Below are 17,067 nucleotides of genomic sequence, written 5' to 3' on the forward strand. Positions count from 1 at the left end.
TGCAGTTGCCCCAGGACCACAGAGCTCCAGGCAGGCCAACTGAGGCCCCACGAAGGTGCTAGACCCGCCAGAGCCCAGCCGGAGCTCTGCTCAGCTCTACGATGCACTAATGGGTCACGGTGCTTGATTTTAGCCAAGCACATCATTTAGCGGGTAGCATCAGCTCCTTCTTACAGGTGGGGAAATGGAGGCCCAGAGCAGGGTGGAAACTCATCCAAAGTCACACAGCAATTTGGAGTTAGGTTCAAACTCAAACTTGGGGCATCTCCCTGGCTAGGTTCGGTTCTCTTCTCCTTCCTCTCCTTCCTTTCTCTCTTTCTTTCTTCTTCTTCTTTTTTTTTTTTGAAGGAGTCTCGCTCTGTTGCCCAGGCTGGAGTGCAGTGGTGCCATCTCGGCTCACTGCAACCTCTGCCTCCCGGGTTCAAGCGATTCTCTTGCCTCAGCCTCCCAAGTAGCTGGGATTACAGGCGCCCGCCACTGCACCTGGCTAATTTTTGTATTTTTAGTAGAGATGGGTTTCACTATCCTGGCCAGGCTGGTCTTGAACTCTTGACCTTGTGATCCACCCGCCTCGGCCTCCCAAAGTGCTGAGATTACAGGCGTGTGCCACCACGCCCGGCTCACTTTCTTTTTTTTCTTTCTTTTCTCTCTCTTTTTCTCTTTCCTTCCTTCCTTCCTTCCTTCCTTTTTTCCTTCCTTTCTCCCTCTTTCTTTTACTCTCTTTCTTTTTTTTTTTTTTGAGATAGAGTTTCACTCTTGTCACCCAGGCTGGAGCGCAATGGCGCGATCTTGGCTCACTGCAACCTCCGCATCCCAGGTTCAAGTGATTCTCCTACCTCAACCTCCCGAGTAGCTGGGATTACAGGCATCCGCCACCATGCTCGGCTAATTTCTTGTGTTTTTAGTAGAGATGGGGTTTCACCATGTTGGCCAGGCTGGTCTTGAACTTCTGACCTCAGGTGATCCACCTGCCTCGGCCTCCCAAAGTGCTGGGATTACAGGCGTGAGCCACCACACCCGGCCCTTTTTTCTCTTTCTTTCTTTCTCTCTCTCTCTCGTTTTTTTTTTTTCTCTCTCTCTCTCTCTCCCTCTCTCTCTGTCTTTCTCTCTCTCCCTCTCCCTCCCTTCCTCCCTTCCTCTCTTCCTTCCTCTCTCTCTCTCTTTCTTTCTTAGACAGAGTTTCGCTCTTGTTTTGCCCAGGCTGGAGTGCAATGGTGTGATCTTGGCATACTGCAACCCCCACCTCCCAGGTTCAAGTGATTCTCCTGCCTCAGCTTCCCGAGTAGCTGAGATTACAGGCATGTGCCACCACGCCTGGCTAATTTTGTATTTTTAGTAGAGACGGGGTTTCTCCCTGTTGGTCAGGCTGGTCTCAAACTCCCGACCTCAGGTGATCTGCCCGCCTTGGCCTCCCAAAGTGCTGAGATTACAGGCCTGAGCCACTGTGCCTGGCTCTTTTGTTTTTCTTTTTTTCTTTTTTTTTTTTTGAGATGGAGTCTTGCTCTGTTGCCTAGGGTGGAGTGCGGTGGCGTGATCTCGGCTCACTGCAGCCTCTGTCTTACGGGTTCAGAATCTCCTTCCTCAGACTCCCGAGTAGCTGGGACTACAGATGCCCGCCACCACGCCCAGCTACTTTTTGTATTTTTAGTAGAAATGGGGTTTCATCATGTTGGCCAGGCGGATCTCGAACTCCTGACCTCAAGTGATTTGCCCTCCTTGGCCTCCCGAAGTGCTGGGATTACAGGCGGGAGCCACTGCACCTGGCACTGGCTGGGATTTTTATGCTATGTTACTGTGTTTGAGCCTCAACAGCCCCGGGAGGAAGAAGCAGTAACTCATCTTGGAGAAAGGAAGGACACCTAAGGCCCAAAGAGGGTCACTGGTTTCCCTGGGGCCACACACTAATCTAAAAAGAGTGCGCACTTCCTAATTCCTACTACCCCTCCCTGTCCACCCCAGCAGGTCCTGCCAAACCCCGACTCTGACGACTTCCTCAGCTCCATCCTGGGCTCTGGAGACTCACTGCCCAGCTCCCCACTCTGGTCCCCCGAAGGCAGTGATAGTGGCATCTCCGAAGACCTCCCCTCCGACCCCCAGGACACCCCTCCACGCAGCGGACCAGCCACCTCCCCCGCCGGCTGCCATCCTGCCCAGCCTGGCAAGGGGCCCTGCCTCTCCTATCATCCTGGCAACTCTTGCTCCACCACACCCCCAGGGCCAGTGATCCAAGTACCTGAAGCCTCTGTGACCATAGACCTGGGTGAGTCCTGCTGTGTCTCTGCCCACCGCCCTCACCTTGTTCCAGGGCCCTTCCTGTGAGGAAATGGAGGCCCAGAGAGGGCTGGCATCTTGTCCAAGGTCACACAGCAATTTGGAGTTGGGCCAAAACTCAAACTCAGGACACCTGTCTCCCTTGGCTAGGTGTTTCCATGCTTTCACGTGGTTGCTATTGGGAGCCCATTTTCCAGATCGTGAAACAGTCCTGTCAGGTTGAGCAATGAGCTAAAACCACAGAGCTAGGATGCAACCCCGGCAGGTGGCTCAGGCACCAGGCATGGTGCTGACAAGCACAGCCCAAAGTCAGGGTCTTGCCTTCTACGTGTTTGTACCCCGTGCCTGGTTCCTAGTAGATTATTTTTTATTTTTTATTTATTTTTATTTTTTGAGACAGAGTCTCACTCTGTCACCCAGGCTGGAGTAAAGTGGCGCGATCTCGGCTCACTGCAACCTCTGCCTTCCAGGTTCAAGTAATTCACCTGCCTCAGCCTCCTGAGTAGCTGGGATCACAAGCATATGCCACCATGCCCGGCTAATATTTATTTTTTAGTAGAGACGAGGTTTCACCATGTTGGCCAGGCTGGTCTCGAACTCCTGAGCTCAGGTGATCTGCCCGCCTCAGCCTCCCAAAGTGCTGAGATTACAGGTGTGAGCCACTCCACCCAGCCTGTAGATGCTCAATAAAAGTGCATGAGGTTACCGGGTCCTAGGTTCCAGGGTGATCCTCCTAGACGTGGGGAACAGCAGATCAGTAATGATTTACTCTATAGATTAAGCAGTCCCGGCGGGCCAGGCAGAGCCCTGGCTGGAGATACTTGGCCTCTGGGTGGCCTTTGTCCCTTGACCCTTGCTATGAGCTCTTCTTGGTCCCATTGGAGAGTTGACAAAACTGAGGCTCAGGCCCGGAGCGGTGACTCATGCCTGTAATCCCAGCACTTTGGGAGGCTGAGGCAGGCGGATCACTTGAGGTTAGGACTTCAAGAACAGCCTGGCCAACATGGTGAAACCCCATCTCTACTAAAAATACAAAATTAGCCGGGCATGGTGGGGGCCACCTGTAGTCCCAGCTACTCAGGAGCCTGAGGCAGGAGAATCACCTGAACCCGGGAGGCGGAGGTTGCAGTGAGCCGAGATCATGCCACTGCACTCCATCCTGGCTGACAGAGCCAGACTCTGTCTCGAAAAAAAAACCAAAAAACAAAAACAAAAAACGCTGGGCACAGTGGTTCACGCCTATAATCCCAGCACTTTGGGAGGCCAAAGCGAGCGGATCACGAGGTCAAGATATCGAGACCATCCTGGCCAACATGGTGAAACCTCTGTCTCTACTAAAAATACAAAAATTAGCTGGGTGTGTTGGCAGGCGCCTGTAGTCTCAGCTACTCGGGAGGCTAAGGCAGGAGAATCTCTTGAACCTGGGAGGTGGAGGTTGCGGTGAGCCAAGATTGCCACACTGCTCTCCAGCCTGGCGACAGAGCGAGACTCCGTCTCAAAAAAAAAAAAAAAATCTGAGGCTCAGAGAGGTGAAGTCACTTACTCAAGGTCACACAGCCCTGCCCAACCAGGATTAGAACCAAGGGTTACCTGACCCGAAGTTTGTGTGCTGGGACAGCATGCCTACTGCATGCCGGCTACCAGGAGGGGACAACCAGAGGTGAATCAGATCTCGTCCCTGCCCCTTGGGTGAGATAATGCCTGGCTGGCTGCAAATCTAGCCTGTAATTCTGTGTGATAACAGCCACTCCCTTTTGAATCAGCCGGTGTCTCCTGACAATGTCCTGTGTCTTCCTCAGCCTTGTGGGACGGACAGAACCAAGCCCTGTTGAATTTGGGTCCCCATCTTTTTTTTTTTTGAGATGGAGTCTCGCTGTGTCACCCAGGCTGGAGGGCAATGCCACAATCTCAGCTCACTGTAACGTCCACCACCCAGGTTCAAGTGATTCTCCTGCCTCAGCCTCCCGAGCAGCTGGGATTACAGGTGCACGCCACCAGGCCCGGCTAATTTTTGTATTTTTAATAGAGATGGGGTTTCACCATGTTGACCAGGCTGGTCTTGAACTCCTAACCTCAGATGATCCGCCTGCCTTGGCCTCCCAAAGTGCTGGGAATACAGGCGTGAGCCACCATGACTGGCTGGGTTCCCATCTTATAGCAGAGGGGAGACCGAGTCACTAGTGAGGGCTGCCCCCTTCAACTCAGGCCTTGGGGACTCCAAACTCTGGCAGAAGTCATATGAATGTTGGGATTAATCATGGGAGACTTGGTGGAGGAGGCGGTTAGAGGCTGGAAGCTCAGGACTCCCCCCATCTGACACTCTCCCTGTCTCCGTCCCCACCTGCCCTGGTCAGAAATGTGGAGCCCAGGAGGAAGGATCTGTGCTGAGAAGCTGGCTGATCCGGTGGACCTGTCCCCACGATGCAATCTCACCGTGAAAGACCTCCTCCTTTCTGGCAGCAGCGGGGACCTGGTGAGCACCCCCACACCCTCCCATGGGGCGTTGGAGCTGGGAGGGCTGCTCGGGTTCGAGGAGCCTAAATATCCCCATTTCAGAGACTGGAAAACTGAGTCACAGAAAGGCGTGGAATTTGCCCACAGTTAGAGACCATTCCAGTCCTGGGCTCACTGTCGCCTGGGCTGGGGTGTCTTCCTCTGTAGTACTTAGTAGTAACAATAGCAACAACAAAAAAAAGCTAAAACTGGCTGAGTGTGGTGGTTCACACCTGTAATCCCAGCACTTTGGGAGGCCAAGGCAGGCAGATCGCTTGAGCTCAGGAGTTTGAGACCAGCCTGGGCAACATGGTGAAACCCCATCTATACAAAAAATACAAAAATTAGCCTGGCATGGTGGCACATGCCTGTGGTCCCAGCTACTCGGGAGGCTGAGGTGGAAGGATCGCTTGAGCCCAGGAGGTCAAGGCTGCAGTGAGCTGTGATTGTACCACTGCACTCCAGCCTGGCCAACAGACCAGGACTGTCTCAACAATAACAACAACAAAAAGAACAAAGCTAAAACTGAGGCTGCACCTGCTATATGCCAGGCACTCTTTATTTATCATCTTAAAAAAGTTTTTTTTGAGATAGGATCTCACTCTATCGCCCAGGCTGGAGTGCAGTGGCGCAATCCTAGCTCACTGCAGCCTCAAACTCCTGGCCTCAAGCGATCCTCCTGCCTCAGACTCCCAAGTAGCTGGGACTACAGGCGTGCACCACCACACCCAGCTAATTTTTCTTGTCTTTTTAATTTAATTTTATTTTATTTTATTTTATTTTATTTTTCTGAGACAGAATCTTGCTCTGTTGCCCAGGCTGGAGTGCAGTGGTGCAATCTCGGATCACTGCCACCTCTGCCTCCCGGGTTCAAGTGATTCTCCTGCCTCAGCCTCCCAAGTAGCTGAGATTACAGGCATGCACCACCAGGCCTGGCTAATTTTGTTTTTCTTTTTTCTTTTTTTTTTTTTGAGATGGCGTCTTGCTCTGTCACCTAGGCTGGAGTGCAGTGGCGCGATCTCGGCTCACTGCAAGCTCCACCTACCGGGTTCACACCATTCTCCTGCCTCAGCCTCCCCAGCAGCTGGGACTACAGGAGCATGCCGCCACACCTGGCTAATTTTTCTTTTTTTTTTTTTTTTTGAGACGGAGTCTTGCTCTGTCACCCAGGCTGGAGTGCAGTGGCGCGATCTCGGCTCACTGCAAGCTCCGCCTACCGGGTTCACACCATTCTCCTGCCTCAGCCTCCCGAGTAGCTGGGACTACAGGCGCCCGCCACCACACCTGGCTGATTTTTTGTATCTTTTTAGTAGAGCTGGGGTTTAACTGTATTAGCCAGGATTTTTTTTTTGTATTTTTAGTAGAGACAGGGTTTCATCATGTTAGCCAGGATGGTCTCGATCTCCTGACCTCGTGATCTGCCCACCTCGGCCTCCCAAAGTGCTGGGATCACAGGCGTGAGCCACCGTGCCCCGTTTAGACCCAGCTGATTTTTCTTTTAATTTTTTTCTGTAGATATGGGTCTTGCTATGTTTCCCAGGCTGGTCTCGAACTCGTAGCCTCAAGTGATCCTCCTGCTTTGGCCTCTCACAGTGCTGGATTATAGGCATGAGCTACTGCGCCCCGCCTGGGGCTTTTATTATCTTAATTTTACATAGGAGAAAAAGGGCACAGAGAGGTTCAGTCATTTGCCCAATGCTACACAGCTGCTGCAGGCTTGATCCCTGGGATGGTCTATTGAGCTTATGGTGCCCATTGCACACCAATTGAAGGCCATCTACCCTGCCAAGGGCTTCACGCTCCCATAAGCCAGGTTTGACAACCCAAACCCATTTTGCAGATGAGAAGGTCAAGGCCCAGAGAGGTTAAGCCATGAGCCCTAAGTCACACAGCATGCAAGTGGCAGACTCAGGGTTTTGAAATCCTGTTTCTCCAATGCCAAAGGTTATCCTGATAATCTCTAGTGAAGGCCAGGGTGCCCCTGGCAACTAGAGAGATATGCAGTGAGCACCAGCTGTGTGCTCAGCCTCTAGGATCTGATGGTCAGGATGGGGTGACGTACTGTTCATTAAGGTGTACAGAAAAGAAAGAGAGCCTGCAGGGTCACTGCAGATCCAGGAAGGCTTCCCGGAGGAGGCAGTACTTCAGCAGGCCATGAAGGAAGGGAAAGGAGAATGAACGACTGCTTTGGCAATGATAACTGGCTTATTTTGTTTTATTTTATTTGTTTATTTTTTGAGATAGAGTCATGCTCCGTCGTCCAGGCTAAGTGCAGTGCCACAATCTCGGCTCACTGTAGCCTCCACCTCCTGGGCTCAAGTGATTCTCATACCTCAGCCCCCAGGTAGCTAGGACTACAGGTGCCTGCCACCATGCCCGGCTAATTTTTGTATTTTTAGTAGAGACGGGGTTTCACCATGTTGGTCAGGCTGGTCTCGATCTCCTGACATCAGGTGATCCACCCGCCTCAGCCTCCCAAAGTGCTGGGATTACAGGCATGAGCCACTGTGCCTGGCCTTATTTTATTTTATTTAAAGTCAAGGTTTCCCTCTGTCACCACAACTGCCTCAAATTCCTAAGCTCAAGTGATCCTCCTGCCTCGACCTCCCATTTTTTTTGTATAGCTGACATACAGAACAACGATACAAAAAAAAATGATGCATTTATAAATGCTAGTTATCAGCAGTTGAAGACCAGCCTGGGCAACATAGCAAGACCTCGTCTCTACAAAAAAAAAAAAAAAAAAAAAAAATTAGCTGGGTGTGGTGGCGCACACCTGTAGTCCCAGCTACTCAGGAGGCAGAGGCAGGAGGATCACTTGAGCTCAGGAGGTCAAGGCTGCAGTGAGCTATGATCACACGACTGCACTCCAGCCTGGGTGACACAGTGACATCTTGCATCTTAAGAAAAGTTGGGTGTGGTGGCTCATGCCTGTAATCCCAGGAATTTGGGAGGCTGAAGTGGACAGATTGCTTGAGCCCAGGAGTTTGAGACCAGCCTGGGCAACATAGTGAAACCCCATCTCTACAAAAAATTCAAAATTAGCCAAGCATGGTGGTACGCTCTGTGGTTCCAGCTACTCTGGAAGCTGAAGCTGGAATGAGCCACCGCACCCGGGCAATTTTTGTATTTTTAGTAGAGACGAGGTTTCATCATGTTACCCAGGCTGGTCTCGATCTCCTGAGCTCAAGTGATCCACACGCCTCAGCCTCTCTAAGTGCTGGGATGACAGGCGTGAGCCACCACACCCAGCCTGGGGTGATAGTGTTTTCGATCTGATGCCTCTTTCATTTCCTGAAGGCAGTTGGTGTCCCTGCACCCGCCGTCATTCCTCTGATTTTTTCCGTAGCAACAGCATCACCTGGGGGCCTCCTACCTCCTGCGACCTGGCGCTGGGCACTGTCAGGAGCTGGTGCTCACCGAGGATGAGAAGAAGCTGCTGGCTAAAGAAGGCATCACCCTGCCCACTCAGCTGCCCCTCACTAAGGTGAGTCTGGGGGGACTTCCAGCCCTGGATCCATCTCCCCTTCGTGCACTTACCTGCATGTATGTCCCACCTTTATTTATTTATTTAGAGTAGAGTCTTTCTCTGTCACCGAGGCTGGGATGCAGTGGCACGATCTCAGCTCGCTGCAACCTCTGCCTCTCAGATTCCAGCGATTCTCCCGCCTCAGCCTCCTGAGTAGCTGGGATTACAGCCATGCGCCACCACGCCCAGCTAATTTTTGTATTTTTAGTAGAGACAGGGTTTCACCATGTTGGCCAGGCTGGTCTCAAGCTCCTGACCTCATGTGATCCTCCTGCCTCGGTCTCCCAAAGTGCTGGGATTCCAGGCGTGAGCCACCGCACTGGCTATGTGTCTCACCTTTAGAACACCCGTACTAGAATGCTGTGCTGTGTCCGTCACCAGAGCCAAAACAATCAGTCAGAAGCCCCATTGTAAATTCAACTCAGAGGGTAATTATCAACATCCAGGAATGAATGGCGGACTCCAGGTGGCAGCAATTTGGGTGCAGCAAACTTTTTTTTTTTTTTTGGAGATAGGGTCTTGCTGTGTCCCGCTGGAGTGCAGTGGTGCCATCATAGCTCACTTCGGCCTTGACCTCCTGGGCTCAAGAGATCCTCCCGCCTCAGCCTCTCAAGTAGCTAGGATGACAGGTGCACGCCACTACACTTGGCTAATTTAATTTTTTTTTTTTTTTGTAGAAATGGGGTCTTGTTATGTTGCCCAGGCTGGGCTGGAACTCCTGGGCTCAAGTGATTCTCCCACCTTGGCCTCCCAAAGTGTTGGGATTACAGGCATTAGCCATCATGCCTGGCCCTGTAAACATGTTTTGATTGGACTGTACTGCATTTTATACGTTTTTGAATTGCTCGATAATGTTTTTCTGACTGGTAGATTTTACAAGAGAACTCAGTGACTTGAGGCCGGGTACGGTGGCTCACACCTGTAATCCCAGCACTTTGGGAGGCCGAGGCAGAGGATCACTTGAGGTCAGGAGTTCGAGACTAGCCTGACCAACATGGTGAAACCCCGTCTCTACTAAAATTACAAAAATTAGCTGTGCCTGGTGGTGGGCAACTGTAAGGTGCTTCTCAGCCTCCCAGCTTCTCAGGAGGCTGAGGCAGGAGGATCTCCCTTGAACCCGGGAGGTGGAGGTTGCAGTGAGCCGAGATGGTACCACTGCACTCCAGCCTGGGTGACAAGAGCGAAACTCTGTCAAAACAAAAACAAAAACAGAAAAACTAAAAACATAAACAAAACAAAATCCAAAAAACCAACTCAATTACTTGAATGTCCTCTGTTTCATATTCTCAAACCTCCATATGCACCAGTCAATGGCTGGGTAGCTGTTTGGGTTCTCTAGCTAACCACACTCCCCACCCAGCCTGCTGCACTCAGTATCAATGCCTGAGTTTGATATTCTCATCTGTTTTTTTTTTTTTCTTTTGAGACAGGTTCTTACCCTGTTGCCCAGGCTGGAGTGGAGTGAGGTGATCTTGGCTCACTCCAACTTCCCCTCCTGGAGTACAAGTGATTCTCCCACATCAGCCTCCCTAGCAGCTGGGACTGCAGGTGTATGCCATTATGCCTAGCTAATTTTTTTTTTTTTTCTGAGACGGAGTTTCGCTTTTGTTGCCCAGGCTGGAGTGCAGTGGCGCGATCTCGGCTCATTGCAACCTCCGCTTCCCAGGTTCAAGTGATTCTCCTGCCTCAGCCTCCCAAGTAGCTGGGATTACAGGCACGCGCCACCACGCCTGGCTAATTTTTTTTTTTTTTGAGTAGAGACAGAGTTTCACCATGTTGGCCAGGATGGTCTCGATCTCTTGACCTTGTGATCTGCCCGCCTCAGCCTCCCAAAGTGTTGGGATTACAGGTGTGAGCCACTGCGCCCAGCATTTTTTTTTTCCTTAGAGACAGGGTCCTGCTATGTTGCCCAGGCTGGTCTCAAACTCCTGGCCTCAAGCAGTCCTCTGACCTTGGCCTCCCAAAGTGTTAAGATTACAGGTGTGAGCCACCGTGCCTGGCCCCATCTGTTTCTATTGTTGTTGTTGTTTGTTTTGAGATAGGATCTCACTTTGTCGCTCAGGCTGGAGTGCAGTGGTACCATCTGCAGGTAGCAGCTAACTGCAACCTTGAACTCCTGGTCTCAAGGGATCCTCCTGCCTCAGCCTCCCAAGTAGCTGGGACTATAGGCATGCACCACCACACCCAGCTGATTTTGTGGTTGTTGTTTTGTCTTAGTAGAGACAGGGTCTTTACTAAATGTTGCCCAGTCTAGTCTTGAACTCCTGGACTTATGCAATCCTCTTGCCTTGGCCTCCCAAAGTGCTGGGATTACAGCACTGTGAACCACCGCGCCCAGCCTGACATTCCCATTTGAAGACACTTATTGGCCGGGTGTGGTGACTCACGCCTGTAATCCTAGCTCTTTGGGAGGCAAAGATGAGCGGATCACCTGAGGTCAGGAGTTTGAGACCAGCCTGGCCAACATGGTGAAACCCTGTCTCTACTAAAAATACAAAAATTAGCCAGGCATGGTGGTGTGCACCTGTAATGCCAGCTACTTGGGAAGCTGGGGTGGGAGAATCACTTGAACCCTGGGGGTGGAGGTTGCAGTGAGCTGAGATCTTGCCACTGCACTCCAGCCTGGGTGACAAGAGCGAAACAAGAAAGAAAGAAAGAAAAAGAAAGAAAGAAAAGAAAAGAAAAGAAAGAAAGAAAGAAAAGAAAGAAAGAAAGGAAGGAAGAAAAGAAGGAAAGAAAGAGAGAAAGAGAGAAAGGGAGAAAGGAAGGAAGGGAGGGAGGGAGGGAGGGAGGGGAAAAGAAAGGAAAGAAAAGAAAGAAACGAAAGAAAGAAGAAAAAAATTATTAATTAGTCTTAAAACACTTGCTGTCGCCAGGGAAAGGTGATGTTTCCAGGGATGGCCACAAGGTGGTGGAGTGGTACCCATGCCCAAAGTCTGGTGGGCAGTTGCCCATTTTACAGTATTGGGAGCTGGGAAAAGACCCTCAGAACCCAGGCACCTCCCAGAGACTCTGTGAGGGTTTGGGCAAAGGGCAGCTTCAAGTCATTAGGAATCTGCCTCTGGGTCCTTGGCTCCGGGATGTCTGGTATGCAAAGAGGATGGGGTGAAGTTGTGGGGTCGAGGTTAGGTGAAGTGGGGTCAGGACAGTGGGGACTGTCGCACCATCCCCAAAGTGAAGACTTTAATTTTTTAATTTTAATTATTTTATTTATTTATTTATTTATTTACTTACTTACTTATTTATTTATTTATTGAGATGGAGTTTCGTTCTTGTTGCCCAGGCTGGATTGCAATGGCGCGATCTCGGCTCACTGCAACCTCCGCCTCCCGGGTTCATGCCATTCTCCTGCCTCAGCCTCCCGAGTCGCTGGGATTACAGGCGCCTGCCACCATGCCTGGCTAATTTTTGTATTTTTAGTAGAGATGGTGTTTCACCATGTTGGCCAGGCTGGTCTCGAACTCCTGACTTCAGGTGATACGCCTGCCTCGGCCTCCCAAAATGCTGGGATTACAGGCGAGAGCTACTGCCCCCGGACTCCAAGTGGGGACTTTCTGGCCTGAAACCCTCCTCCCCATTTCACTTGGCAGTACGAGGAGCGAGTGCTGAAAAAAATCCGCCGGAAAATCCGGAACAAGCAGTCGGCGCAAGAAAGCAGGAAGAAGAAGAAGGAATATATTGATGGCCTGGAGACTCGGTGGGTAGTGCTGGACCCAGACTCTACACTCGTGGAGGAAACTGAGGCCCAGAGAGAAGGAGATGTGGCTAAGGCCACACAGCTTAGGGTCTGACAAAATTGGTGGTGATTCTCCTCTCTGGGAGAGATCATGCTTCTTACTGACTGCAGGGATGGAAAGATGCCTAGTGATGGTGTAAGACAAGGGTTTGGGGGACCCTTTGCCCCCTAGAAGGTGTGTGGAGAAAGGACAAAGTGTGACCCATCCTATTCTGACCCTCTGCCTGAAGATAGACACTTCCTTTTTTTGTGTGTGGAAGAGTCTCCTTCTGTCACCCAGGCTGGAGTGCAGTGGTGCGATCTTGGCTCACTGCAACCTCCACTTCCCGGGTTCAAGCGATTCTCCTGCCTCAGCCTCTCCAGAAGCTGGGATTACAGGTGCATGGCCACCACGCCCAGCTAATTTCTTTGTATTTTTGGTAGAGATGGGGTTTCACTGTGTTGCCCAGGCTAGTCTCAAACTCCTGACCTCAGGTGATCTGGCCGCCTCAGCCTCCCAAAGTGCTGGGATTACAGGCGTGAGTCACTGCGCCTGGTCTCTCCCCTTTCTTAAATGCAATCTGCTAAGCTCCTGATCATCTTTATCCAGGGTCATTCTCCCCACCACCCTATGTCCTGGGTAATTGTATCCCATTTTACAGACACAAAAGCTGAGATCAGAGAGTGGAGTGGCCCAAGGTCATGGGGAGGGGGAGAGATGAATCTTGAATCTCGGCCGGGCGCCGTGGCTCACACTTGTAATCCCAGCACTTTGGGAGGCTGAGGCAGGCGGATCACGAGTTCAGGAGATCGAGACCACGGTGAAACTCTGTCTTTACTAAAAATCCAAAAAAATTAACTGGGCATGGTGGCGGATGCCTGTAGTCCCAGCTACTCGGGAGGCTGAGGCAGGAGAATGGCGTGAACCCGGAAGGCAGAGCTTGCAGTGAGTCGAGATTGTGCCACTGCACTCCAGCCTGGGCGACAGAGCGAGACTCCATCTCAAAAAACAAACAAACAAAAAAAGAAACTTGAGTCTCCCAGGATGCCTGGTTGTCCTGATATTTCATCTTCTGGAAACATCACTGCCTGAATCTAGGAGGCTCAGCTTTTTTTTTTTTTTTTTGGACACAGAGTTTCATTCTTGTTGCCCAGGCTGGAGTGCAATGGTGTGATCTTGACTCACTGCAACCTCCACTTCCCGGGTTCAATCGATTCTCCTGCCTCAGCCTCCCAAGTTCCCAAGTAGCTGGAATTACAGGCGCCCACCACCACACCTGGCTAATTTTGCATTTTTAGTACAGGCAGGGTTTCACCATGTTGGCCAGGCTGGTCTTGAACTCCTGACCTCAGGTGATCCGCCCACCACGGCCTCCCAAAGTGCTGGGATTACAGGTGTGAACCACCACGCCCATCCAGGGGGCTCAGCTTTGAATGAAGCCCCCTCCATATTAATGCAGAAATGGGACCTAGGAACCAGGCAGATGTGGGTTCAAATCCCAGCCCTGTCTGACCTGCCAAGTAACCTTGGATGAATGACTTCCCCTCTCTGGCCTTGGGTTCTCTTGGCTTGTAACGTGAGGCCTCTGGGGGAGATGTCAGTGGGGCCAGCTGGTGACTGGCATATGCTGAATGTCGATGCGTCTTCCTCCTTTCAGGATGTCAGCTTGCACTGCTCAGAATCAGGAGTTACAGAGGAAAGTCTTGCATCTCGAGAAGCAAAACCTGTGAGTCTGGGTCCAGCTGGGGCAGAGGACAGGGGAAGCAGCCCCAGAGTCCCTTTGCAGGAAGATCAGAGAGCCCATGTGATGACAGAATGACATAGGGAATAAGAGTTTCACCTATGGGCCGCGTGCAGTGGCTCACGCCTGTAATCTCAGCACTTTGGGAGGCCGAGGCGGGTGGATCACCTGAGGTCAGGAGTTCAAAACCAGCCTGGCCAACATGGTGAAACCCCATCTCTACTAAAAATACAAAAAAATTAGCCAGGCGTGGTGGTGGGCACCTGCAGTCCCAGCTACTCGAGAGGCTGAGGCAGGAGAATTGCTTGAACTCGGGAGGTGGAGGTTGCCGTGAGCCGAGATCGTACCACTGCACTCCAGCCTGGGTGACAGAGCAAGGCTCTGTCTCAAAAATAAATAAATAAGGCCTGGTGTGGTGGCTCACGCCTGTAATCCCAGCACTTTGGGAGGCCGAGGCGGGCGGATCACAAGGTCAGGAGATCAAGACCATCCTGGCTAACACGGTGAAACCGCGTCTCTACTAAAAATACAAAAAAAATTAGCCGGGTGTGGTGGTGGGCGCCTGTAGTCCCAGCTACTCAGGAGGCTGAGGCAGGAGAATGGCGTGAACCTGGGAGGCGGAGCTTGCAGTGAGCCGCGATCCCACCACTCACTCCAGCCTGGGCGATGGAGCAAGACTCTGTCTCAAAATAAATAAACAAACAAACAAACAAACAAATAAATAAATAAATAAAATAAATAATAAAGAGCCAGAGGCCCTTGAAGAATGGATGGAATTTGGACTTTAGTGGGGCTGGGGGACCCCAGAAATGGACGAGAAGCAGAACCGAGGCCCTTTAGGGCTCAGCGGAGGCCTGCCTTTCTCTCTAAGGTCCCTCTTGGAGCAACTGAAGAAACTCCAGGCCATTGTGGTGCAGTCCACCAGCAAGTCAGCCCAGACAGGCACCTGTGTCGCGGTGAGTCCTGGTGCCTCCAGGCAAGCCGGGGACCTAGGCTTCTGTAGAGGGGCCCATAGGGAGGTGACAATGAGTCCAAGCTCTCCTTGTGCCCCAGCTCAAGTATGATCCAGTCTGGTCTTTGGGGCCTCAGTTTCTCTGCCTGTGGGATGGAGATGCTTGCAGGGGAGGGGAGGGAGGGGGTGACTCTGCCGCTGTCTCCACCAGGTCCTGTTGCTGTCCTTTGCCCTCATCATCCTCCCCTCCATCAGCCCTTTTGGCCCCAACAAAACCGAGAGCCCTGGGGACTTTGCGCCTGTACGAGGTAGGGGATCCCCACCTTTGAAACCCTTGGCTGGTCTCCCCAAGTCCCCATCCTGGGCCTCTGGGGGAGGGGGAGAAGACCCCTGTGCCCCTGTTCCCTGAGGCTGGGGGCCAGGGAAGGGAGCATAGGACCCCACCTCCACCTTGTCCCCTGTGATGCCCCCCTTCCCCAATCAGTGTTCTCCAGAACTTTGCACAATGATGCTGCCTCCCGCGTGGCCGCTGATGCTGTGCCAGGCTCCGAGGCCCCAGGACCCCGACCCGAGGCTGACACAACCCGAGAAGAGTCTCCAGGAAGCCCCGGGGCAGACTGGGGCTTCCAGGACACCGCGAACTTGACCAATTCGATGGAGGAGCTGGACAACGCCACCCTGGTCCTGAGGAATGCAACAGAGGGGCTGGGCCAGGTCCCCCTGCTGGACTGGGTGGCGCCTGGGCCGAGCACTGGCTCAGGACGTGCAGGGCTGGAGGCGGCGGGAGACGAGCTGTGAGCCCCGCCAGGACTATGCTCCCAGGCCCCTCTGCCCAGGGGTGCCTTGGGGATGCTGCACTGGGCAGCTACCCACCTGGGGATGGGACGTGAGGCCAAGACCCCAGCAGAGATGCCAGAATGGGGGAGGCACAGCTCATAGCCACACACCCAGGGCCTGACTGAGGCCCACACAGGAACCGACACTCAGACACATGGCAAAGAGGGCCCCAGGACCCGGGAAATACACACAGAGCCAGGAGCAGAAGCAAAGAGCAGACACACATACAGCCTGAAACAGACCTGGACAGACAGACACAGCCTGAAACAGACCCAGACAAACAGACAGACAGACACAGCCTGAAACAGACCCAGACAAACAGACACAGCCTGAAACAGACCCAGACAGACAGACAGCCTGAAACAGACCCAGACACAGCCTGAAACAGACCCGGACAGACAGACACAGCCTGAAACAGACCCAGACAGACAGACAGACACAGCCTGAAACAGACCCGGACAGACAGACAGACACAGCCTGAAACAGACCCAGACAGACAGACACGCCCTGAAACAGACCCAGACAGACTGACGCAGCCTGAAAGAGACCCAGACAGAGAGACAGGCAGACACAGCCTAAAACAGACCCGGACAGACAGGCAGACATAGTCTGAAACAGACCCGAACAGACAGACAGACGCACACACACAACAGATGCCCAGCAACTCCCCGCCCAGGGACCCCTCCCGGCCTCCCTCGCACACTGGGAGGAGGAAGCCGCCGAGACTGCAGGGAGCCTGGCCCCGGAGCCCCGGGTGCGCCCTGGTCTTTGGAGCAGCCACGGCCCACAATCACCCCCCTTTTCTAAGACTGCCTGATCCGAAATAAAGTATTTTGACAGAACCTTGTTTTGGTGTGGAGGCGGAGTCTGGGGCTCCTCGACTCCCCAGAAGGAGGGGCTGGGCCAGCCTGGGATGGGGGAGTGAGGAGTGGGCTCCACACCCCCGCCAGATGCCCGCGCTGGAGCAGCGGAAGGAGAGGCGCCGGGCACGACTTCAGCACCTTGGAGAGCGGCGGCGGGCGGAGTGCGGGGAGGCAGGCGTGGCTCTTCCAAAGTGTCCCCTCCGGAGTTGTGGGGAAGGCAGCTGCCTTCCCGGGGATCTGGGCGGCCCACCCTGCTCATTTTGCTGGTGAGGACACCGAGGCGTCGGAAGTGGAGGGACTGCCTAAGGTCACAGCTGGGGAGGGTGGAACCCGGCTGCTCCTGCGCTCTTCTGTGGGGTCGCCCCCACTGCGGGCTGTGCGCGCCTGCCCGGGCGCCATCGCAAAATCGCGCCCAAAGCCCAGGTGGGGGCTCATAGCCTGGGGGCAAATGCTAAACAACAACAAAAAGCATGTGCATAAGTGTGTAACTACAAATTGAGTGCTCAGAAAATGCCAGCTGCCTTATTGGCTTCATCATCAGAAAACTGGCCTGATCCCCCCAGAGGGGGGGTGGGGGGAGAGGTGAGCCCTTGTTCCTCGGCCCCCAGGCTTGAGGGGCAGGGATTGCAACGGAGCCCAAGCAGCTGGTCCAGGGAGGAGGGGAC

The 17,067-nt window shown here is 52.9% G+C and overlaps 1 protein-coding gene across 3 annotated transcripts in view; it reads left to right on the forward strand.

Annotated features, from left to right (window-relative positions):
* CREB3L3 (cAMP responsive element binding protein 3 like 3) overlaps positions 1-16,651 on the forward strand; it is a 47,145-nt gene extending 30,494 nt beyond the window's left edge. For 2 of the 3 annotated variants that reach the window (XM_055104418.2, XM_034946672.3), the window contains 8 exons: positions 1,960-2,260; positions 4,626-4,744; positions 8,114-8,251; positions 11,884-11,990; positions 13,667-13,735; positions 14,622-14,706; positions 14,914-15,010; positions 15,187-16,651. In XM_055104418.2, the coding sequence (XP_054960393.1) occupies positions 1,960-2,260; positions 4,626-4,744; positions 8,114-8,251; positions 11,884-11,990; positions 13,667-13,735; positions 14,622-14,706; positions 14,914-15,010; positions 15,187-15,500 (1,230 nt within the window). In that variant the 3' untranslated portion in view covers positions 15,501-16,651. The remainder of the gene's footprint in view (positions 1-1,959; positions 2,261-4,625; positions 4,745-8,113; positions 8,252-11,883; positions 11,991-13,666; positions 13,736-14,621; positions 14,707-14,913; positions 15,011-15,186) is intronic. The other variant, XM_034946673.3, reaches the window with a different exon arrangement.
* Positions 16,652-17,067: the final 416 nt, after the last annotated feature.

The sequence above is a fragment of the Pan paniscus genome, chromosome 20, assembly GCF_029289425.2.
Source record: "Pan paniscus chromosome 20, NHGRI_mPanPan1-v2.0_pri, whole genome shotgun sequence".
In the NCBI taxonomy this organism is placed as follows: Eukaryota; Metazoa; Chordata; class Mammalia; order Primates; family Hominidae; genus Pan; species Pan paniscus.